Source organism: Ovis canadensis, chromosome 2 (assembly GCF_042477335.2).
Source record: "Ovis canadensis isolate MfBH-ARS-UI-01 breed Bighorn chromosome 2, ARS-UI_OviCan_v2, whole genome shotgun sequence".
Taxonomy (NCBI): domain Eukaryota; kingdom Metazoa; phylum Chordata; class Mammalia; order Artiodactyla; family Bovidae; genus Ovis; species Ovis canadensis.
In genome coordinates, this window is record NC_091246.1 from 90,631,709 (window position 1) to 90,657,168 (window position 25,460).

General features: G+C 43.4%; 3 protein-coding genes and 1 pseudogene across 3 annotated transcripts; all 4 read left to right on the forward strand.

The window, feature by feature from the left end:
• The first annotated feature begins 2,783 nt into the window (after positions 1-2,783).
• Positions 2,784-4,176, forward strand: LOC138433650 (interferon beta-2-like). Its single transcript, XM_069576675.1, has one exon. It carries the CDS (start codon positions 3,616-3,618, stop codon positions 4,174-4,176), a length of 561 nt encoding a protein of 186 aa, XP_069432776.1. The 5' UTR covers positions 2,784-3,615.
• A 3,727-nt stretch (positions 4,177-7,903) lies between these two features.
• Positions 7,904-8,215, forward strand: LOC138432388 (interferon tau-11-like). Its single transcript, XM_069573734.1, has one exon. It carries the CDS (start codon positions 7,904-7,906, stop codon positions 8,213-8,215), a length of 312 nt encoding a protein of 103 aa, XP_069429835.1.
• Positions 8,216-13,940: 5,725 nt separating this feature from the next.
• Positions 13,941-19,182, forward strand: LOC138432389 (interferon alpha-2-like; annotated as a pseudogene).
• Positions 19,183-21,722: 2,540 nt separating this feature from the next.
• LOC138433641 (interferon omega-1-like) lies at positions 21,723-25,460 on the forward strand. Its single transcript, XM_069576666.1, has one exon. It carries the CDS (start codon positions 21,843-21,845, stop codon positions 22,593-22,595), a length of 753 nt encoding a protein of 250 aa, XP_069432767.1. The 5' UTR covers positions 21,723-21,842; the 3' UTR covers positions 22,596-25,460.

Below are 25,460 nucleotides of genomic sequence, written 5' to 3' on the forward strand. Positions count from 1 at the left end.
GCTCTTCTCTCAAGCTGGAGACAGACTTTCCATTGTGGTCCTGAAGCTTCACAGGAGCTCTCTAGGTTGCTGAGCAAAATGTCTCCAGTTTAGGTTGGCCTATTTTTAAATGCTGTATATATTTATACAAATGGTTTGTGTTTTCTTTTGAACTGAGTTTCTCTTACTCACTACTATGTTTGTCCATTTATTGTGCTTATATCTTATTAACAACCCTATCATAAGCATAGATAACAACTTATCTATTTATGCCATTTTAAGGGATTTTATGTCATTTGGTGTTTAGTACTGTTATAAATAGTGCTGGTATACATGTTCTTTACTCACATCCTGATGCATAATGACTTGATTTTTTTCCCAGGGTGATTGCTGGAGTTACTAGATCATAGGCTATGCATATTTCAACTATGCTACAAAATGTTTTGTAAAGTACAAATTTATACAACAGATAACAGTTGCTCTATATGATCATCACCCTTGACACATTCAGTCCTTTAAAATTTTTATTTGCAGACAATATACTGCTGCTGCTGCTAAGTCACTTCAGTCGTGTCCGACTTTGTGTGACCCCAGAGACGGCAGCCCACCAGGCTCCCCCACCCCTGGGATTCTGCAGGCAAGAACACTGGAGTGGGTTGCCATTTCCTTCTCCAATGCATGAAAGTGAAAAGTGAAAGTGAAGTCACTCAGTCCTGTCTGACTCTTCAGGACCCCATGGACTGCAGCCTACCAGGCTCCTCTATCCATGGGATTTTGCAGACAATATACATTTATTTAAAAATTTTAAAATCCAACCAAATACTTTTAGATATAGTGTTTGTAAAGTTAGCCAGATTAAAAACCAAAATTATTTCAATATGTTTGTGTATGAAAATGCAAGGAAAACCCAGTCCATTAAAAAGTAAAAATGTAATGAAAAAACTGTTTCGTTCATTCTTGCAACAACAGTAAATAATAAATATGTTGGGAAAAAACCCTCAGAAAGAATGTGAAAAATATGTAATCAAGCCAGTAGCAAAACTTTATTGAGAGCCATTTTTAAAAATAGTCCAATAAATTGGCAGCATTTGCTTCTTTTGTTTATGAAGTGGTTAAGAAACATTTGCTAACTATTTGCTCACTAAATGACAGTGTGAGCCTCAGTAGGAGGTGGCCTTGGCAGTCTCCTATTATAGACTCTGTATTCCCTTCTCAAGGATGCTGACCACCTCATCACATGTTCACATGTCTTTCACTCACTCAGAAGAATTAGTTGGGAAAGTTGCTTAATCCTTATTGATGATCAAGATGAAAAAAAAGACAATCTCAATGAAACAGAGAAAGCTTTGATTCTTCATTAGTTTCTGGCCATCGAATTTTAATCAAATTTCAATTATACACTTGTACTTAGAGGCCAAAAGTGAAGGTAATTGGGCCTGTCAATGCTACATTGAAAAGGATTAAAGTCTAGGGCTTCCCTGGTGGGCCAGTGGTTAAGAACCACCTGCCAGTGCAGGGGACCTGGGTCCCAGCCCCGCTCAGGGAGGATGACATGTGCTGAGAGGCCCCTGCGCCTGTGCACCACAACTACTGAGCTGGGCCCTGGAGTCTGTGCTCTGCAGCAGGAGAGAGCTCTGTAGGGAGAAGCCTGAGCAGCTCAGCCAGAGAGCAGCCCACGCTTGCTCCAACTGGAGAAAGCCCGCCTGCTGCCACAAAGAGCCAGTCCAGTCATAAACTGATTAATTAAAAATTAGTCTACACTTTATGAAGAGCTCCTAATGCCTCTCCCTCCCCCGGCCCCCTCCCACACACACTCTGGTTGTAGCAACTTTTTATTTAGTTTCTTATTTTTGGTTCTGAGACTTGTGGGATCTTAGTTCTCTGACCAGGCATGGAACTCGGGCCTCCTGCCCTGAAAGCATAGAGTCCCACCCACTAGATCTCCAGGGAATTCCCAGATCTCCTTCGTTTTTTACCTAATTTTTTTTTTCTCTTCTGGGATGTCATTTAGGATGCCCCATTACCTGTAATTGCCACGTTTTCTCAGGCACCTCTGGTATGACAGTTTCTCAGTAGTAGACATTTTATATTATCGTCAATGGTATCATCTTTAAATGTCATTTTCCAAGTTTTAATTGCTCATATAAAAAGAAGTGGTTGAATTTTAGTGTTGATCTTGTTTTCCTATTGCTCCCTCCATCTTGAGCTGTGTTGGTCACCGTGGAGCCGACAGCCCCATGTGGCCAGCTGAGCGCTTGACTAGTCCAGCCTGAGCTGTACTGTGACTAACAGCATGTACTGTCTTTTGAAGGCACTATGAAAAAGAAGAAAGTAACTATCTCACTACTAATATTGTATTGCTTTATGTTGAAATGATAACATTTAGATATATTGTTAAATAACATATACTGTTAAAATTAACCTTTCTTTTTACTCTTTTGATGTGGCCTCCAGAGAAATTTAAATTGCACATTCATATAAAAAGAAGTGGCCATTTTTAATTTCCTAGCTGCAATTGCTATCTGCACTGATTTTGGAGCCAAAGCAAAGAAAGTCTGTCACTGTTTCCATTGTTTCCCCATCTATTTACCATGAAGTGATAATGAGTTTGAACAAACTCCAGGAGGTACTGAAGGACAGGGAAGCCTGGCATTCTGCATCCCACGGGGTCACAAAAAGTCGGACCCGATTTAGTGACTGATAGACAACAACAAGGTTGATAAAGTTATGTGATGTCTTGCTCCTTATGGCTAAGGCCTCCAAAACAATTCAGAACAACTTAGTTTAACAACATTCTATTTTGTTTTTTATATACATTTCTTTTAATTAAATATTTTTAGTTTTAATTCAATGATAATTGCTTTACAATATTGTGTTGGTTTCTGCCATACAGCAACATGAATCAGCCACAGGTATACATATCTCCCCTCCCTCTGGAACCTCTCCCACCCCTCTAGGAACATCACTCTATTTTAGAGAGAAAAAAATAGGTGCCTTTTAAAAAATCATAAACTGCATGTATTATATTTAAATCATACGTATATCATGTGATTATTGTTCATCAACTTAGTTTAATATTATTCTCTTTCAGATAGAAAAAAAATGGTATCTTTTTAAAAATCATTAACTGCAAGTATTATTGTTTGGTAATAGCAGATTTGATAATGAAACCTAATTCTTATGAAAAAGAAAACTCTTACAAACAAGGCCTCCTCTCCAAAAATCTCATAATATGAAAAGAAAAAAAAGAAAAATATTTTCAAAATGAAAGAATCCTATAACAATCTAGTTCAAAATATTTGGCTTATATTTTTCTTTAACATTCAGCAATTCAGAGAAACTTTAAATAATGTTAGAAATTCTCAGGTTCTATATCTTTTTTCCCCATGGTATATATAAATTAAAATAGCAAGGGGCTTAACGAAAGCGTTTTAGAGGCAACTAATAATTCAAATGACATGGGAAAACTGAAAGGGAGACCTGAAAGTGGGAAATTCCTCTCAAATAGAAAGAATGGAGAGCCACCCTGTATAAGTAGCCCACACTCAAGGAGGAAGGACACTCACTCTGCAAACTCTTGAAGACTCAGCTTCAGCACCTACTAGCAGAACAGGCAGCCCTGGGCCTGATTTCACCATGACCTACCGGTGCCTCCTCCAGATGGTTCTCCTGCTGTGTCTCTCCACCACAGCTCTTTGCAGGAGCTACAGCTTGCTTCGATTCCAACAAGGGCGGAGCCTTGAGGTGTGTCAGAACCTCCTGTGGCAGTTACCTTCAACTCCTCAACATTGCCTCGAGTTCAGGATGGACTTCCAGATGCCTGAGGAGATGAAGCAAGCACAGCAGTTCCGGAAGGAAGATGCCGTATTGGTCATGTATGAGATGCTCCAGCACATCTTCAATATTCTCACCAGAGACTTCTCCAGCACTGGCTGGTCTGACACCATCATTGAGCACCTCCGTGAGGAACTCTATGGGCAGATGAATCGTCTGGAGCCAATCCAGAAGGAAATAATGCAGAAGCAAACCTCCACTATGGGAGACACGACCGATCTTCACCTGCGGAAATATTACTTCAACCTCGGGCAGTACCTGAAGGCCAAGGAGCACAACAGGTGTGCCTGGACAGTCGTGCAAGTGCAATTGCTCAGGAACTTTTCTTTCCTGAAGAGCCTAACAGGTTACCTCCGGGACTGAACATCTCCCACCTGTGGCTCTGGGAAGGGACAATGTGACTTTGAGGTGAGACTCTTCAGCAGCAGAGGCTCTTGAAGTAACTGACATGCAAGGCACTGATTTCAATGGACAGTTAAAGACTAACCTATTTTTAAATTGATTTATGCACTATTTATTTAAACTTTTATATGAGAAATAAATTATTTATGAAACAAAAGTCAATGTGGCAGTTTCAATGTCAACTTGATTTTCGTGACAACACAGATTAAAAATTGCAGAGCACCTTGGAGACATTCATTGCAAAACAAGCCTGCAGAGTAGTCGAGTTTCTGGCCCCTGCCTTTGAGGAATTTAAACTACAAGGAAGCTGTGTGGGATGTCCGAGTTATATGCACGCTCTCCATGTATCCACACAGTCTACATGCTCTTGTCTTGTTCACTCGTTTAAATATACCATATAGCTCATGCCGGAGGGCCTCTCTATATGATGTGAGGGTTTCTTCCTCTCTTTTTTTTTTTTCCACTGGGGTAAACTGTACACCACCTTATATTTGAGAGTCTTACAAAATAAGTCTTCTTTAAACCAATAAAATTTGGGGAAATTTTACTCTATTTATCAAATTCTTAGTAAAGTAAATGAAAAATTCTGACCTTCTAAATGTCCTCAGTTGCTCGTACACTCCAACCCTTATTTCCAACAATGTAGTCCTCAGAAAGAGGTTTCAGGAACATGAGTCGAAAATTACTTAAGACTGTCTTGGGGGTCATTAGAAATTGTCAAACATGCTAATTCACTCAATTAAAAATAAGAGAAAAGCCATCTTGAAAATATTAAGTTTATATTCATGAAAGATAGAAAAGTAAAACGATATTAAATACTTGTTTTAGTACACAGAAAATATAGTTTAAATAAAGTTTAATAAAATGCTACTGTTATATACTAAATATATTTTAATATTCTATGCTTAATATTTAAAATACCTTCCATAAATTTATTATAAAATTGGAAACGTGAGATATTTCTTTTAAATAAGTATACAATTCAATATAAAATTAATTCAAAAAATAAAGTGCTGTGCTTTTAAAAATATTACTAGTTTTCCGCTATTCAATACTTACTTCCCAACTTCAAGGCCGAATCCTTGAGAGACCCTGAAAATTCCAGAGCATTCCAGGGCGCACACTTCTTTGGTCCCTGACCCAGGTGGTGGCCGCGTTCCTCCTCAGCCCCAGAAAGTCCCCCAAACCGTCCCATGCTTGTTTGTGTCCTGGCCACCGCTGACTTCTCCTCTGGCTGCAACGCACTCCCAGGGTCCCATGGCCAGTCTCATCGCCTTGGCTGTTTCTCACGTTGTCCAAAATGGCTCTAAGCCTATAGCCTCACTGACTCCCCCTGGCTCCGCCTGGTGCTCAAGGTCCTCCCATCGTCCCATCTCTCACAGTCTCACCCCCACCGCCGGGTTTAACTCTGTCCACACCGCGGTGCCACCGCCCCAAGCCGCTTGTCTCATCACCTGTGCTCGCTTTCACTTGGTCCGCGAAGCCGTCCCATCAACTCGAAGCCAAAAGCCTCAGCGCTGCCACCGTGTTTCATTGTGTGCCCAACGCCTTTCCATCCTGCCTCAGCGAATAGTCTCGTCGCCACTTCCAGGGTCCCCTGTGTGGACCACACCCATCCATCGTCCGGTGGTCTCATCCCTCCGCGGGGTTTAACTTTGTCTCAGAGCTGTCCATAGTCCCACCACCAGCAGTTTTCCGCCACCGTCCGGTTTCACTTTGTCCGCAACGCGGACTCCTCCTCTCAAAGCCAAGCAGGGCTCCCCTGTGTGAGAAACGCCCGCCCATCACCCCATAGCCAATAGTCTGCGATGTTCTGACAAGGTCTTCCCAAAGCCAATAGTCTCAAAGCTGTCTATCTCAACCCCCACGCTGGCTTTCATTTTGTCCGCAACTGCTATGTATCCGCTGAAAACCAAGACTCCTTGCCACCGCCGACTTCCCCTTTTTGCCCAACGACCTCCCATGGTCCCTGCGCCTATAGGCTCATCGGCAAAGCGGTGTTTCAATTCAACTCCAAGGACATCGCCCAAGGTCTCATCCCACCGCCCTATTTCACTTTGTCCATAACGCCCTCCCATCGTGCCATAGGGAAGAGTCTCCTGGCCAGCGCCAGGCTCCCCTACATGAGCAACGCCCTCGCATAGTTCCCGTAACAAATGGCTCATCGCCGATGCTGGCTTTCACTTTGTTCGCAGCGCCGTCCACTCTTCTCAGAGCCACCACCACTTTCCCCTTTATGCCCAACGTCCGCCCGTGGTCCCATCGCCTGTAGGCTCCTGGCCGCCGCCGGTTTCCCCTTTGTGCACCACATCGCTGTCCTGCCTTCCCATCGCCAAGAATCCCATCTCCCCCGCGGTGGTTCACTTTTCCTCCAAGCTGCCCGGTACTCAGATCACCCAAGGCCTCATCCCCACCGCCGAGTTTAAATTTCACCTCAACTCTTGCCATTGTCCCATAGCAAATGGGCTCATCGCCACCGCCCGGTACCGCCCCACAGCCGATATTGTCATTGCGGCCACTGTGTTTCATTTTGTTCTGAACTCCCTCCCATAGTCCCACAACGAATAGTCTCGGCTCCACCGCGGGATTCGACCGTCCATCCTGGCCCCTATTCCGCCCCCCAATCGCGGTAAAGCCAACAGTCTCATCGCGGCCACTGTGTTCCCGTTTGTGCCAAACGCTCTGCCATCGACCCACAGCAGAGCGCCTCCTAGCCACCGCGGGATTCGACCGTGTGAGCAACGCCCCAGCAGGTCCCACAGCGAATAGTCTCTGAGCCGCCGCGCTCCGTGTGCGCAACGCCCACTCCCCCGTGTTTCACCTGGTGCACGACCCCCTCCCATCCTTCCGCAGCTTATCCTCTTTAAGCCAACGCGGGATTCATGCGTGATCGCCACGCTCCCCTCCCATCCCCCATCAACGCGGCACAGCTGGTTGTCTCCTCCCGGATACCGTGTTTCACTAGGTCAGCAACAGCCCATATGAGTCGGCAGCCAGTAGTGTCTTGCTCACCCTCTAGTTTCACTTTAGGACTCAGCGCTGTCCATCCTCGCATCGCCAATAATCCCATCACCGCTGCGGGTCCCTTTCTCTGAGCTGCGGGTTCCGGAAGTGAGCCCCAATCTGTAAAATCAGCCTCATCTCGCTCAGAAACCCCACCTTGGGGGTTCTTTTCCTCTAACACGGCCAGTTCGAGTTGACATGTGGAAGAAAGCCCACTACTCAGGGGATCTTTCCGAAAAGGCAATATTCTCTCTCCCTACTCAGGACAGCGGAAACCAGGCTTTTTCCACAAAAGGGCTAATGATATGCGCACCCTTGAATCAGTGCTCCTATTAAAAGCTCTGTGGAACCTTTGCGTCCTGTCTCTCCAGCAGCCCCACGAGAGTCAACTGTAAACTCTCCTACGACTGCGATTCGAAAGCAAAAACGATGGATCCACAGCGTGCGCGCTCTCGCGGTCGCCTGGAGAAGCAGGCGGTCTGCGGGTCCATCTCCTCGCTCTTTCTCACCGTTCGCGGTGCTCGCGCGCCCCCTGCCGGCCGTCTGCAGAAGCACTGACATTCTCTATGGCCCACATCCACTTGCTGGTGGAAGGAGCTGCTGCATCCCAGCTTGCTCTCTTCGCTGGAACGAGCCTGGGATCCACCGCCAGAAACACAAGGATATCTTCAAACACCTGAAATAGATGCAAAGGATCCGCTCTCAGTCGCGCCTAAAGGACAAAGCCGACTTCAGATTTCCTTGGAAAAGAGAGATGATCACTCCAGTGCAGATGACTCAGGGCCCCTGCAACCACTATCTGATGCTCCAGCAGAGCTTTCAACTCTTCACCACGGAGGACAGCCGTGCTACCCTGCAGCCAGGATCAGAGCCTGAAACAACTGGAGCCGATGGAAGGAGACAGTCTGTGCTGTTCTCATTGGGACTTCCTGCCCGGAAGTATTTCCAGGGCATCCATCTCTACCTCAGGGAGCTGGAATACAGCCACTTTGCCTGAGAGGCTGTCAGAGTGGAAATGAAAAGTGCCTTTCCCTCATGTACAAATCTTCAAAGAAATGGCAACAATAAGGGTGTTTATATTTGTAACATTCGCTAATGGATTCCATGATTGTTTGCTGCCTGTTCCAAAGCGATTGCAGCTCATACTTCCTCAGGCACTGAAAACTAAAATAAAAATCATGATTTTTCAGAAGCAGGTTGTGGACAGCAGAGCAGAATGTCTTTTCTTGGATAAAGATCTTGTTATCATCATTGAAAAGATCTCTTGATGTCTGCGGGGGGGTATTTTCTATACTCAGAATTCAGAGTTTCTTTCCCATGGACAGGTTTCCAGAATCCTCTGTTCTTAAATATCTTTCTCAGTTAAGTCTAGGTGCTATAGAGATAAAGAATAAACTGTGTGGATTTTCATCATCATAGAAAGTTGTCTTTCCTTCTCTGAGGAGCACAATGCAGGCCTTCCGGATGAGGTGAATCTTCTGGTTTGCTTGCATTCAAAGGGTAATTCAGGGACATGGGTACCTTCTGTTCTGTGGCTTTTTCCATCATCAATATGTGACACGTTTGTCTGTGGTACTTGGATCTAGTACAGGTGGCAGTAAAGGGATGAAGTCTGGTGACTCACAGGGGATGCTTCGAAGCGCCAGGACTATACAGGGTGAGAGCACTTCCTCTCATGTTCCATGGCCTGGATTTATCCTCATGGGAATCACACTGCAAGCAAGTTGGGAAACTATTGGGTGATGAATGGATGAAGAGATAAGTTCAGGGTGCTGACTTTCAAAAATGCACAACACGAAAGTTGCAGGTTAAGTGTTCGGGGGGCAAAATGAGGACTGCAGTCCAGGAGACAGCACCTCAGATAGCACTGAGAAGCTGTTCCAAAGACACACAGAGGGATATATGTGATTTTGGTGAAGGGGCAATACATGCAATCATGTGCCTATTTTTTTGTGGAAGTTTTATAACAGTGTCGTGGAGGTTTTTTGGAGTCACAAGATCAGTTGTCACCATGAAGGGTTTCCATGCTTTTCTAGATATGAGGAGATAGACGAACCATTGAGTTAAAATAGGCTCCTGAAAACAGCTCACCTTCTGAAGACTTGTTCTGCCAGTTTTCCCTGCACACAGCCTCCCTCACTTCTGCTTTCCACCCGAGATTCCTTTCCAGGGTTGTTGAAAATCAGCAGCTGCAAGAGCACATGATTTAATTCTTGTAGGGAGATGGCAAGTGCCAATGGCACATGCTAGTTTGTACTTGACAGGGCATGAGGCCAGGTTTCACGTTTGCACTATTTGTTCAAATGAAGGTCTGGTAGGGGTCGAGGGGAACAAGGATTGTTCTTGCTTGCACACACTTCCTTAAAATACAGTCTGACCCAAATGCTTTTTCTCCAAGTTCAGCTTTGGGGAGAATGACAAGAATGCCTGTCATAGTTCACAGTATCATCAGCTGTTTGAAAGAAACTTCCAAGCTGATCCCCGGAGGCATTGCCTGCAGGGAAATATCCACAGTGTAGACACATTACAGGCTGTTTCCTTACTACCTGAGGGAGACAAGAAAAGAATAATCAGGCAGTTCCTTGCAACTAGGTGAGGATGACTGAAGAAAAAGTGATGAGTGAGTCTTCCATTTGGGTCCAGGCCCAAGAGCCTCATCCTGATCTTCTACATATTGCAAATGGAAAGTTGAAGACAGTCTTCCTAATAATGATCTTCAAAAAACAACTCACACATGCTGTGTGCGAGGACAAAAAAACAAAAACAAGTTTTTGTATCCACAAAGAGTTAAGCGATAAATTTAACCGCAATTGATGAAACACTATATAAAATATTTGACACATTACTCTGCTTAGTCTATTAATACCACAAACAGTCACTGAATTAGTCTTGCTGTTATCCTGCTGATGAGGTAACATTTATGGTGCAGGAAAATAAATAATATAGGATAAGACAGCAATTCAAGTAAACATTTGCTGTTCACCCTTTTATGTTAAAGTAGCAACACACGTGTGTACTTATTTAACATATATTGTAATACATATTGTGTGTGTTTATATATGTGTATATATTTTTGTTCAGTCGCTTAGTTATATCCGACTGTCTGTGACCCCGTGAACTGCAGCATGCCAGGCTTCCCTGTCTTTCACTATCTCCCAAGTTTGCTCAAACTCATGTCCATTGAGTCAGTGATGCCAAGCAACCATCTCATCCTCTGTTGCCCCCTTCTTCACCTGCCCTCAATCTTCCACAGCATCAGGGTCATTTTCAAAGGGTCAGTTTCTTCTCAGAAGGTGGTCAAATTATTAGAGCTTCAGCTTCAGCACCAGTCCTTTCAATGCATATTCAGGGTTGATGTCCTTTAGGAGTGACTGGTTTGATCTCCTTGCAGTCCAAGGGACTCTCAAGACTCTTCCTTAGTACCACAGTTCAAAAATTCAATTCTTCGGCGCTCAACTTTCTTTATTGTCCAAATCACATCCATACATGACTACTGGAAAAACCATAACTTTGACTACATGAAGTTTTGTTGGCAACATGGTATCTCTGCTTTTTAACACACTCTATATTTCTCATATAATTTCTTCCAAGGAGAGAGAGTCTTTTAAATTTGTGGCTGCAGTCACCGTCCATAGTAATTTTGGGCCCCAAGAAAATGAAATCTAACAGTGTTTCCACTGTTTCCCTATCTATTTGCCATGAAGTGATGGGACTATATGCCATGATCTTTGTTTTCTGAATGTTGGTGCAACTATCTATGTATATGTATTTGGGGGATGGGAGGTCTGGTTTAGCTGTGCCTCAAATTGGTTCTCTAGAAAGGTGGTTAATTTTGGTCAGGGAAGCAATAGATGTTATAGAGATTCTGTTTTACATGATGGCTGAAGATTTTCAAAATTTGAATTTTTGAAATTACTATTATAATGGAAAATTTATTTACTGAGATTAGCATATTCATTCCAAAAATCCTCTTTGTTTTGTTTTCCATGCATGCAATCTGAATCGTGATACACAGAATGAAATATTCTAAATACAAAAGAAATATTTCAACAATTAGAACATTTAAATAGAATTTGGGACTACAACATTTCCATGTTAAATCCTGATGCTTTCCTAGTTAAAATTAATGAAACTCTTGTGAACTTCCGGTTTAACAGATGAGACGGCACTAATGGTAAAGAATCTGCCTGCCGCTGCAGGAGACAGGGATGCGGGCTCCATCTCTAGGTTGGGAAGATCCCCTCTACAAGGAAATGACAACCCACTCCAGGATTCTTGCCAGAGGACCCTGAGTCAGAAACGACTGATGGACTAAACAACAACAACCCTGCAGAAAACCATAAAACTAGAGAAACACAAAGGAACGTTTGTGTGTGATTTTAGATGTTCTTATGTTTCACATAAGAAAACAGTATACCTCTTGGAGTTCACAAGTTATCACTGGAAGTCCCAATGCTGGAATGTTTCTACATTAATTTAAAATATAACGATGAAAATGAATCAGTGTCTTATATGTGTAATAAAACTCAAAAAACTTATACTCCTGCGTGGAAACCATGTTAGATCTGAAATACTATCAAGAACATGAGAAAAGTACTTTACCCTATTTTTAAAATTATACATCATTTGTAGCTCATCAAAAACAAATATATGAGTCAAGTATGTTTCATCAAGAAAAATAATAGAACAATAAAATAAATTAATTCACTACATGGAAGTGAAAAATTGGATAGGTGTAATATTCATGGGGTCGCAAAGAGTCGGACACGACTGAGTGACTAAACTGAAATGAACTGAACTGAATGTGTGAAATTGATATATTGGGAAAATGATATGGTCATAAAGTGTCCATGGCTAAGTATATAAAAATAGAGGGAAAATGGCAAATGCATGTAAGAATGAAAGTCCATTTTTTCCCATTACTGAAAAAGAAGATGAATATGTGGGTCTAAGCACATACATTTCACATTACCAGAATCACCACTGTGAATGAGAATTGGTTTTTCTTCACTTCTGTATTTGCTACTTTGTGTTTAAGTTGGCAGGTTGGCTAACTGTTCTTTGATTTCTAATTTCTTGCCTTCTACCAGCTGGAATTCACAGGAAACCAATATAGCCAATCTCTAACTTCAATATGCCAGGAAATTTGAAAAACTCAGCAGGGGCCACAGGACTGGAAAAGGTCCGTTTTCATTCCAGTCCCTAAGAAAGACAATGCCAAAGAATGCTCAAACTACTGAACAATTGCACTTATCTTACATGCTAGCAAATTAAGGCTCAAAATTCTCCAAGCCAGGCTTCAACAATATGTGAACCGTGAACTTCCTGATGTTCGAGCTGGTTTTAGAAAAGGCAGAGGAACCAGAGAATAAATTGCCAACATCCACTGGATCATCAAAAAAGCAAGAGAGTTCCAGAAAAAAATATCTTTTTCTGCTTTATTGACTATGCCAAAGCCTTTGACTGTGTGTATCACAATAAACTGTGGAAAATTCTGAAAGAGATGGGACTACCAGACCACCTGACTGCCTCTTGAGAAATCTGTATGCAGCTCAGGAAGCAACAGTTAGAACTGGACATGGAACAACAGACTGGTTCCAAATAGGAAAAGGAGTACGTCAAGGCTTTAAATTATCACCCTGCTCATTTAACTTATACATAGAGTACATCATGAGAAACACTGGGCCAGATGAAGTACAAGCTGGAATCAAGATTGCCGGGAGAAATACCAATAACCTCAATATGCAGATGTCACCACCCTTAAGGCAGAAAGTGAAGAAGAACTAAAGAGCTTCTTGATGAAAGTGAAAGAGGAGAGTGAAAAAGTTGGCTTAAACCTCAACATTCAGAAAACTAAGATCATGGCATCCAGTCTCGTCACTTCATGGCACATAGATAGAGAAATAGTGGAAACAGTGGCAGACTTTATTTTTTGGCTCCAAAATCACTGCAGATGGTGACTGCAGCCATGGAATAAAAAGCTTACTCCTTGGAAGAAAAGTTATGACCAACCTGGAAAGCATATTATAAAGCACAGACATAATTTGCCAACAAAGGTCCATTTAGTCAAACTATGGTTTTTCCAGTAGTCATGTATGAATGTGAGAGTTGGACTATAAAGAAAGCTGAGTGCTGAAGAATTGATGGTCTTGAATTGTGGTGTTGGAGAAGATTCTTGAGAGTCCCTTGGACTGCAAGGAGTTCCAACCAGTCCATCCTAAAGGAGATCAGTCCTGAAGGTTCATTGGAAGGACTGATATTGAAGCTGAAACTCCAAGACTTCGGCCACCTGATGTGAAGGGTTGACTCATTTGAAAAGACCTTGATTCTTGGGGAAATTTATGGAGGGAGGGGAAGGGGACAACAGAAGATGAGATGGTTGGATGGCATCACCGACTCAATGGACATGAGTTTGCATAAACTCCGGGAGTTGGTGATGGACAGGGAAGCCTGGAGTGCTGCCGTCCATGGGATTGCAAAGAGTCGGATACAACTGAGCTGATGACTGAACTGAACTGAAGCCAGTATTTGACCACAGCCCATAGGTGGAAGTGTAACTCCAGCTCCTGTTTGTTCATGACGGCATCACTCATAGTCCACCAAGACCGCAAGCCTGAGGACCTAGAGCGCAGACGGAGGTGCCGCAGATCCTCATTCTTTCAGTCCTGTAGCTTGCTCCTTCTCTAGTCCAACGCTGGATAACGGATCCCTGAAGAAAGGCCATGAGAGACTTCCAGGAACAGGTGGAGAGCCTGGTGTGATGAAGGAAGCCCTGCCGCTAAACTCTCCTCTCAGACCTCACCTGGTTCACCTGCTTGCTTGGTTAAAGCTTGCGGGGTAGTTTTATGAGAGAGTCTATGTGACGCTGAGTGTAGATTTTCCTGTTGTTTCCTTAGTTGTACGTGTACCTGGATGCAGCCTCGATAGAAGTCTTGAAGAACAGGTCAGGAGACGTGATGTCTAATGATGGCAACAGCATCGTCATCACTCAAAAAGATTTTGACTCCCAGGATGAGAACGCCTTCAGAGCAAGTTTACAAGCTAGATAAGAATATGAAACTCATTGCTACATTCTCATATGCTTCACCTTAGAGTGAGAATTGTTTCATTCAAGTTGATTAGGGCCTTACTAACCACAGGACTCCAAAATTTCCAATCATCACATTTGGAATACATGGCACTCGTTTTGCAGACTGCATCCAACTTCCATCATTCTAACAGCATCAAAATTAATGTGTTTTCATTTTCTTAAATGAATAATGTGTTTTCCTTTAACTTTTAGACATTCCCCTATGTTTACACTTGAACATAGCTTCACATGCATCTCTGTTCCTATCAAGTCTCTTGGGAGCATTTACTGTGTTGATTAAAAGCAACAGTCCTAGTAAGAACTAGAAGTGACTAGTCACATCAGTGGAAGTTACTTTAAAGGGTTTGTTATTATTTTGGCTGTGCCACGTGGCTTAAGAGGCATTAGTTCCCTGAGTGGGGATTGAACCCAGGCCCACAGCACTGAAAATATTGAGTTCTAACCACTGAACGGCCAAGGAAGTCTCAAATTACTCTAAATTTTGCAGTTTTAGTTGTTCAGTTTTTCATTCAAGGATTCAGAGAAATGCTAAATTGTTTTAACATTATATATTTACTAAAAGAAATGACTGTTGGAGAACTGAATGGAGTATGACAAGGGTCAAAACCCATGTAAAAGTCATCAAAAAGTAACGCATAAATCCAATACATTTGAGACCCAAACTGATAAAGGTTAAATTAATTTTAAAAATTAATATAATCTGCTTAAACATAAAAGATTCTATCGATTGATTTAATACACAAACTCCATTATTACTTGGAAGAGGAAGAAAAACCTAAAATCAAATAATACTAAATACTCAATACCAAAACAAGGGCAACACAGAAGGGGACCAATACAGAGCATGAAAATATAATGTAGGGAATAATTAGAGGTGGCAATGTTAATATCAACGAGATCTTTGTCATTAATATCAATAGTCATACACTTGAGAATTCCAGAAATAAACACATGAGAAAGAAATTATTCTTCGTGAGAAAGAAGTTCAAAATACGTAAGAAACACTTTGAATCTATAATTAAATTTTTAAAATGCTTGAGCTAAATTTCAAATGGTATGAAACAATGAGTAAAAATACAACATCACATAGCCATGTGAACAGAAACACGGGAGCACTGAAGTTTCCCCTCAATGCTGTGCTTTTGAGCTGAGTCGCTTCAGTCGTGTCTGACTCTTTGGGACTCTGTGGACCATAGGCTGCCAGGCTCTTCTGTCCATGGGATTCTCCAGGCAAGAATACTGGAGTGGGTTGCCATGCCCTCCTCCAGGGGATCGTCCTGACCCAGGCATCAAACTGGTGTCTCCTGAATTGGCAGGCAAGTTCTCTACCATTAGCGCCGCCTGGGAAGCCCAGTACGATGCTACTAGTCTGTAAAAAACCATATATAAACTTCTAAAGAGAAGAACTGAAACTATGATTTAGAGGAGGAAATTCGTGATTAACACTCTTGGGCCCTTAACCTACAATAAGAAATATAACTTGCTTCAAATATCTATAAACCATCCATGAAAATTACCATACATTAGACTTCACAAAAAATATACATAATTCCTCCAGGGAAAAAATATTTGTATAAGTTGTGTGCCCAGATCACAATGCCTGCAATTAATTTTAATATTATTTTAAAGCATCATTTAAAGATGAACATCATCCTGATAATTTATGTAAAGTCAAAATTAAACCATAAATTTAGAAATTTTGTAAGTAATGGAAATTAAATCACTACTCCTCAAATTTTCAGAAGCAAAGACACACACCGAGGTGAATTCATATCCTGGAAATGTGAATTGAAAATAGATTGGCCTCATTCATTAAAGTCAACAAGAATATTCGTATACATGAATAGAAATAGTATAAGAAAATATCTGTCAAATGCCCACTTCTGAGTGACCGTGATTTGACTGTCATTCTCTAGAGTAAAGCTTGATTTTATCAAGAGAGTGGTAGATTAGCTTGTAACTCAAATAATCGTCATCCAAGGGCTTCTCCTGAGAACAGTCACCATGCGTGCAGCGGACGTGCTTGCCACACAACATGTCAACAAGACTACAACGGAGAGGATTTTTCAAATGTGTACTCCAAAGTGAAGATTTCATAAAATTCATCATCTTGCTGTCTCACTAGGGATCTTCTTACGGGAAACTGTCCTTTTTTCAAACTTCAAGTATATTATACGTAAGAACAGGACAATCACTAGGCACTGAGGTGCCCCTGCTTTGACCCACACCACAGCACTGGAGCCTTACCCAGCGCTGCATCTGTACCACCAGGAGAAGTTGTTCCCGTGGTGAAAAAGACAGATAAGATCTTGATATCACTATAATAATTATTGTACCTCATGAATCCCTGTAGAGTGTCCTGGGGATCTGCAGGGGCCCACAGACCACACTTTGCGAACTGCTGGTTTCAGGAATTTCCCTGCATCTGCTTTGGTCCCAGTGGCTCTGTAGCTTTAAATTCGCAAGTAATTTCCTTGGTTCCTGAGATAAAATCTGACATCATTCAAAAGTCTATCGCTGGGCCCTTTTCCATGTCTCCAGGGCCAAGCCATGCTATCCCCTGCAGGCATCAATACAGTCTACCTCCGGGCTTGTTCTTGCCTTTAAAGCACCAGAGCCATTCCTGCTGCAGGGACACTCTACGTGCTGCGCTTGGTTGTGTATTATTGTTTGCTTATTTTGCTCTTCATGAGTTACTTGACAAATTCATGCTCATTCTTCAAGTCTCATACTTCGGATTACTTCCCTGGGGAGACAGCTGCTGCTGCTGCTGCTAAGTCGCTTAAACGTGGTCCTAATGAGCTTCCCAGGATACTCACTGCCATCAGCATCTGATACTTCTTCTGTGTAGCCCAGGGCCCAGATGTAAACACCTAATTATCTTATGCCCACTTCTTTCATGGCAGTGTCCTTGCTCCAGTGTGAGCTCTGTGCGGTCGGGGCCTCTGCCTCTCGCACTCGAGACTCTCTGCACAAGGCCCGCAGACAAAGGAAGGAGCACACAGCACCTTCTCTCTGTCACTTCACAGCATTCGGGCTCTGGGAAGAGACCCAAAAGGAAGAGGAGGAAACGTGTCTTCAGATAATGTCATGAGTAAATAAAAGGTACATTTTTATTAAAGAAAATTACATATTCTTATGGAATAAATTGGAGAAAGGAAATGACAACCCACTCCAGTATTCCTGCCTAGAGAATCCTGTGGACAGAGGAGCCTGCTGGGCTGCTGTCCAGAGGGTCGCATAGAGTCAGACACGACTGAAGCAACTTAGCATGCATAGCACGCATGCACGTAATAAACAGAACATAGAAATGCAACTGCCATGAAAATAAATGAATTAAGATAAATAAATGAGTTACATTCGTACAAAAACATGTTATTCCATAAGTTTCAGCCGCAGGGCATCAGATATATTTCCTCTAATTCTAAAAGCAGCTGGTATTGATATTCTCAACATTAATGTCAATATCAATTGTCACTCAAACTCTTTCATTGCTGAGGCAGAAATCAGAGTTTAGGAAATGACTGAACCTTGAAGTGTCTGAGCTAGGACATGAGTCACTGAGGATCAGGTTCCTTCTAACTTCCTGAGTTTTCTTAGGAACTTGTTGACACAGAAAGCAACTCGTGATTTCCACTCTGACAGTTTCCCAGGCGCAGTCGCTGTATCCCTTCTCTTGCAGGTAGACATGGATGCCCTGGAAGTACCTCTTCAGTCCAGTCTGAGGTTGTCCTTCCCAGGGCAGAGTCTTCCTCTCCCGTCACCTGCCCCAGGCAGGCATCCAGGTGGTCCAGCTGCTGATGGAGTCCAGTGTGGAGCTGCTCCAGGAGGGTGGTGTCCCAAACAGCAGAGGAGCGCTTTGTGTGGAAGAGGTTGAAGCTCTGCTGGAGCATCTCATGGAGCACAGAGATGGCCTGGGCCTCCTGGAGCTGGCTGCCCTCCACCATCTTTTCATACTGAACATTTCTTGGTGACCTGGAAAAGCCACAATTGTATGAATACTTGTCCCTTCTCTGACTTTGATCAGACTCTTCTCCCAGAAACAACTAAGGAGGTGTGAAAAGCATAATATATGTCTGTGTAGCTATCAACCACAGTGGCACGCATGATTTGATGTCCCCCACCTAGGCACTCATGGCAAAAATTAGCACTTTTATTGATTTCATTACAAAGAGTAGAAAAAGAAAGGAAAGGGAAAAATGTGGAAAAACCCAGAAAATGAAAGTTTCTCGACTCACTCTTTAAGAGCCACCCATCACCCCAAGCCCTCAGAACTTGCCTAGACCTCCCCTGCAGGCGGTCCTGCAAGCCCCCAGCATCCCAGTGGCCCTCCCTGTCTCTGTGCTGCTGGCCCTGGTGATGCTCTGCTCCAGCCCCACGTGCTCCCTGGGCTGTGAGCTGCCTGCCAGCCACGGCTATCTGGAAAGCTTCATACATTGGAGTCAGATGGAGAGAGTGCCCATTGTGTCCTGTCTGAGGGACAGGACTGACTTCAGATTCCTCAGACCCTGGTGCACGGGACCAGGCCTGAGAAGACAGAAGCCACAGCTGTTGTGCACGAGTTGCTCCAGCAGACCTTCCAGCTCTTCAGCACCACGGGCTCTTCTGCAGGTCGAAACGAGAGCCTCCTGGACAGACTCCTCGTGGGACTTGATCAGCAGCTGGAGGACCCGGATACCTGTGTGAGGGAGGGACGGACACTGGAACAGTCACCTCTAGGGAGTGAGAACTCCTGATTGGCTGTGAAGAGTTACTTCCAGCGAATCAGTGTGTATCTCAAAGAATACAGCCACTGTGCCTGGGAGGTTGTCAGCATGGAAATCAGAAGGTGTTTGGTCTTAGCCAAGAAGCTCATCAGAAAACTCAGGAAATAAAGAAGACGTTGAATCTGAAAACAGTTCATCTGGTCAACTAAACGGCTATTTTCTAAGACTCTAAGTGCAACTTTTAACTCTAATTTTGTGTCCGATGACATATAAATAATAGCTAATATATGGGCTTATTTAAATGTATGTTAAAGGTTTAGTTACCATAATTGTTTAAAACAGATTTAAGAATCCATTTTTCATATCATAAAAAGTTGTAATATTTATTTATTTATTTAAATTATAGAAATATCTAGGCTGTTCATAGTTTAAATCTTTATCATTCATAAGATACTTGCCTTCTACTATATTTTGTACAAGACTACTCTTGTTTTTTAGTAGAGAAAATAAAAGTAATTCTAAAAAAACAAACGGGCTTGCACACATCTTTGAATAAAACCTGACCCAAAGCCTGATCCTACAGGATAAACCTATAGTGAATTCACCTTAATAAAGAGGGAACGGGGTCACCCACCCTGGGTCATAGAAGGAACAATGGACAATTTGACGGGGGATTGAATGTGATTCTTGAGACATAGACTAGAGGTGGGAGGGAGATGGGTGGAGAAAAGCCCAGGTCATGGACTCAGGTGCCTGCTTGGGGGCTGGAAGAACCGGAGCACCTTCAAGGGTTAGTGGAGAACCACATACATCATGCAGAGAAGGCAATGGCACCCCACTCCAGTACTCTTGCCTGGAGAATCCCAGTGACAGGCGAGCCTGGTAGGCTACAGTCCATGGGTCGCTAAGAGTCTGATACGACTGAGTGGCTTCACTTTCACTTTTCATTTTCATGCATTGGAGAAGGAAATGGCAACCCACTCCACTGTGCATGCCTGGAGAATCCCAGTGACGGTGGAGCTAGTGGGCTGCCGTCTATGGAGTAGCACAGAGTCAGACAGGACTGAAGCAACTTAGCAGCAGCAGCAGCACATACATCATGGGAGGTCAATCTGCATATGTGGAGTCTAGGATCCTGAAGTAGGATGAGGAAGGGAGAGGAAGTTTTCTACACTTGGCCATTCCTGAGAAAAGAGTCTTCCTGAACTCTTCAAATGGAGGCAAGGAGAACAAGGCAGGCTGGGGACTGCAGAGACAACTAAGAGAGGCCATGCAGAACCAGTAGCTGCCATGAGAAATGTGACTCTAAGGAAGTAAGAGGGTTTCTCAAGCTTATTTATATATATTAAACACACATGTCATCGCTAAACTTTGAATAATTCATTCAAAGGAGTGCCTACCCTTGACTTCTAGGAGGATGCACCGTAATCCTCAGCACTTCCTCCCAGTGTAGAAATCCCCAGCGTGCTCTCCTCACTCACTCTGCATGAAGGCGTCCTCTCCATTCATACAGCTGTGTCCTTCTCCATTACGGTTTCTGGTTGTCAATTTCCCCTTACGACTGCAAACCACCAACTCAAAGCAGAACCAGAGTGAAAGTTCTGGCTCTGTCAGACACTCTCCTATGACTTCACCTGCTCTGCCTGCCAAGCACTGCAGGTCCAGACTGTCCAGCCTCCCAGAGAAACACAGTAAATAGAGGGAACCCTGCCCCACAGTGAGCAATGGTGGAGACACCAGGGGCTCCTCTGACCGTGCACCTAGGTTATTTCATGTGCAGGGCTTTTAATACATTTAATACATTTAGCAACAGGGGGACAGAGCTTTCCTCACAGGACATATGTTAGTAAAGTGAACACTGGAAGAATACAATTTCTCAAAGTAACAAAGATCTTTGTGGGAATTCATGTATTTAATGTAGGCAATCTTCAGGACATTGATGGATCAATCATCTTTCTCTTCCTTCCAGTTGGGACATACCGCACTCAGTAGCTATATGTAAAGTCAGAGGGACTTTTGAAATAATTTTATTCATTTATTCATTTCTCACTGTGCTGTGTCTTCACTGCCGCATGTACTTCTCTCTAGTTGTGGCAAAGGTGGGTCCTCTCTAGTTGTGGGGCACAGGCTTCTCACTGTGGGAGCCTCTCTTGTTGGGGAGCTCAGGCTCCAGTGCACTTGGCTTCGGTGGTGAGGGCCCGGGGTCTAGAGCACAGGGCAGGAGCTGTGCCCCCGGGCTCACTGTCCTGCAGCACACGCAGCCTCTAGGACCGCATGTGGTCCTGTTGGCAGGTGGACTCCTCACCACTGAGCCTCCAGGGAAGCCCCTAAGGGAACGTTTAAGTACATTGAGAGGTTTGGAAACCTTCTTGAGGATTAGGGTCCTAAACAAGTAAAAAACATTCCAACATTACTGTTAAAAATACCATTTCATTAACAGATTATTTTCTAAATAACCTTTCATTCAATACTATAGTATCACCTGAACGGTAGCCTGGTTCTCACCGTCCTTTGTTCTCACAGGAAGAAAGAGACAGAGGAACAGAGATGCCCAGTGGAAGCAACTGCCTGAATGAATGACTGAAACTCACTAGATTCTGTGACATAAGTTTCCAGTGAGAGACACCATCACTGAATGTCCTTCCTCCAGCTCTGAACCTCTGAGCAGAAACGTGCTGAACAGTGTAAATAAAAGTCATGAATAATAAAAACATTCTCATTTAATTGACATATACAATCGGATGGATACATTTGAAATTATTGGGAAATAGGTAAAATTAATACTTTAAACTGATGACATTTTCTTTGATCATATTGTGAATACATAAATGAAAATCAAAAAAGGAAATGAAAGTGTATTAAAACAATTAGAAAATGAAAATTACCATGTTCACTATTTAAAGGCCTCGCTTAGAAAGCATGGCATCAGAGAACCTACCTCAAGTTTCCCCCAGACGCCGTCTCAGCAGCCCAGCAGCAGCTGCATCTTCCCCATGGCCTTCGTGCTCTCTCTACTCATGGCCCTGGTGCTGGTCAGCTACAGCCAGGGAGGATCCCTGGGCTGTGACCTGTCTCAGAACCACGTGCTGCTTGGCAGGAAGAACCTCAGGCTCCTGGGCCAAATGAGGAGAATCTCCCCTCGCTTCTGTCTGCAGGACAGAAAAGACTTCGCTTTCCCCCAGGAGATGGTGGAGGGCGGCCAGCTCCAGGAGGCCCAGGCCATCTCTGTGCTCCATGAGATGCTCCAACAGAGCTTCAACCTCTTCCACACAGAGCGCGCCTCTGCTGCCTGGGACACCACTCTCCTGGAGCAGCTCCGCACTGGACTCCATCAGCAGCTGGATGACCTGGACGCCTGCCTGGGGCAGGTGATGGGAGAGGAAGACTCTGCCCTGGGAAGGACGTGCCCCACACTGGCTGTGAAGAGGTACTTCCAGGGCATCCATGTCTACCTGCAAGAGAAGGAATACAGCGACTGCGCCTGGGAAACTGTCAGAGTGGAAATCATGAGATCCTTGTCTTCATCAGTCAGCTTGCAAGAAAGGTTAAGAATGATGGATGGAGACCTAAACTCATCTTGATATGACTCTCACTGACTAAGAGGCCACATCACCCTTGTATGCTCCCCTGAAGTCATTTTAGAAGACTCTGATTTCTGATTCAGCCACCATGTTTCCTGAATTCAATCAATAGTACTTTCTCAGTAGCAATAAGCAAGTAGATAATAAAAAGAATTCAACTGCACAGGGATCAGTCCATAAGGGATGACTGTCATGATGTTATTTATGTTTATTTATGTTTTTATTTTATCTCATCATATTTATATTTTCATGTAAAAATGTTTTTCTGCATTGTAATAAAATTTAGAAAATATGTTCATTTCCTTAATCTTCTAATTTGTTTTATTTATTAATTTCTTATGAAAGTAATTACTGTTTTCATTATGAAGATCTAAATACATATTTGGTCTACATAAACCTATCATAGAATAGCATTTGTCCATTTATACTACAGAATACTTGTATCACTTTTCAGGAAATGATTGTCAAAAGGTAGAATTTCTGGATCCCTGGCAGTCCAGTAGAATGGACTCCATGCTTCCAGTATGAGATGCTCAGGTGCCATGGATACCTGGTCAGGGAACTAAGATCCTGCAAGCTGTGCAGTGCAGCCCCCTCCACCCAAAAGAAACAGGTAGAAAGGAGTCTCTGAAATGGTGGTAGATGAGTAGTCCTGAAGTCACAAGTATAACTAGTTTATACCCAATCAACAGAGAATGGTTGGTGTCAGTATGTGGGGGGAGGACTCCCGGCCTCCAGGGAAGCTGCGAACATGTGGTGCTGACTGGCTGAGCCTGACACCTGTTACTCTTCCTCTCGCCTTCTCCTCGGTCCTGCTTTACTGAACAATCCACTCCCTTACACTGTATCTTCACTGCCTCCAACACAGGAGCTCTGTTCTGTGATGGTTTCTGGCTTCAAAGTTTCTCTGAGTGGAAATCACTGGAAGAGAGCACAAGTGAAAGGAGAGTTCTAGAAGTGTCAAAACCTTTGAATGCAGCTCTGCTATTTAACAGCAGTGTGACCCTGAAAAATATCACAAACACTAAGGAGATGGATATGGCAACCCCCTCCAGTATTCTTTCTTGACAATCCCATGGACAGAGGAGCCTGGTGGGCTACAGTCCATGGGTCACAGGAGCTGGACCTGTCTGAACCAACTTAGCATGCATGCAGGCATGCATTCTGTCTTGATCTTCTTCTCAAATATGGGCAAAATAACAGTAGTTTTTCATGGGACTACTGTTTGGATCAATAAGTCCATATTACAAGAAGCAAAAACGTATGCTTGGCACAAATAATTAGGACAGTGAGAGTCCCAGAGTAGCTGCCCACAGGGAGCAGACTGGTCAGCAGGCCTGAGGCAGTGACTGAAAGGCAACACCGGAAAGATACTAGGTCTTTGGTAAAAATATTTAACTTGGGGGCTAGTTTCACGGTATATTCAGTGAGTGAACTCTCCTGTGCTCAATGCTGAAGACAATTCCAATTTCTGTGTTTCAGACTTCTAGAAGTATTCTTAGGAAGTCACAGAAATTCTTTGAGAAAGAAGGATTAGTAGAAAATGCTTTGATCTATCATAAAAATGAATAATAGGGAAATCATAGAGATTTCTGCATTCCCATGAATGCAGAAAATCACACACATTACTCCTTAATCATGTTTCTTGCTTCTTTAGTGTGAGTACTACTCTACTACTTCTTGAAGACATTTCTAAAATCACCTTCTCAACTCTCTGTTGGGTTTCCATCTTTCAGCAGCAAGGCAGAGGCAGGAAGAAAAGAGCAAGGGCCATGCAGTGTGAGGTTCTGCTTTCCAGCCCTGGGCTGGCCTGGGTTTGATCCTCGTTGTTTTCCATAAAGACTTCAGTCCCTAAGTGCTGGCAGGGTCACCTCCTAGAGTCGGTCCTTCTCAGAAATCAGTGCCTTTGAGGAGAGACTGCTACAAGTGTATGCAGGTGTCTTATAACGGAAGCGAGAGTCTTTCTCTGAACAAGGGGCCACGAAGTCAATATTATTGGTCAAAACACATAAACCTTGCACATGCATACTGCCAGCTGTCCATGAAAACAATGGCTACATTAATCTATATTCAAGACCATATAAGTCCCTATATGTTCTCACACATTGACCAAAACAGGATCTTTTCATCCTTTTTAGTTTTTGCCAATCTGACTGGTGACACAGAGCATCTAGCAGCAATCATTAGTTTTCCTTTTCCTAATTGATGGTGGTTGTCATCAGTCATACACCAGTCTTCTTGTCCATCTCTTGGAATAGGTCTGGAGAACTCTGAAAGAAAAGCAATCTGCAGGCAAAGGAGAAATGTACTGAAAACAACTGGAGCCCCAGCATCCCAGAGTAGAGCTGAGAAGAGCTGTGGAGTTGAGACTTTCATTTTAAGACCAGTATGCTAGAGGAGGTGACAGCCTTTCTCCGTCATATCCACTGGAAATGCAGGTTTCTTCTGTGAATTTCTGATCCATAGACAACGAACCCTCTGCTCTTGCATTGTCACTTTACCCAGGTAAGTTCAGTTCAGTTTAGTTCAGTCGCTCAGTCGTGTCTGACTCTCTGCGACCCCATGAATAGCAGCACGCCAGGCCTCCCTGTCCATCACCAAATCCCAGAGTTCATACACACTCACTTCCATCGAGTCATTGATGTCATCCAGCCATCTCATCCTCTGTCGTCCCCTTCTCCTCCTGCCCCCAATCCCTCCCAGCATCAGAGTCTTTGCCAATGAGTCACTCCTTCACATGAGGTGGCCAAAGTACTGGAGTTTCACTTTAGCATCTTACCTTCCAAAGAAATCCCAGGGCTGATCTCCTTTAGAATGGACTGGTTGGATCTCCTTGCAGTCCAAGGGACTCTCAAGAGTCTTCTC

Coding starts and splice junctions, on each gene's coding strand:
- LOC138433650 (XM_069576675.1), top strand. CDS start 3,616: ATGACCTACCGGTGCCTCCTCCAGATGGTTCTCCTGCTGTGTCTCTCC.
- LOC138432388 (XM_069573734.1), top strand. CDS start 7,904: ATGCAAAGGATCCGCTCTCAGTCGCGCCTAAAGGACAAAGCCGACTTC.
- LOC138433641 (XM_069576666.1), top strand. CDS start 21,843: ATGAAAATCAAAAAAGGAAATGAAAGTGTATTAAAACAATTAGAAAAT.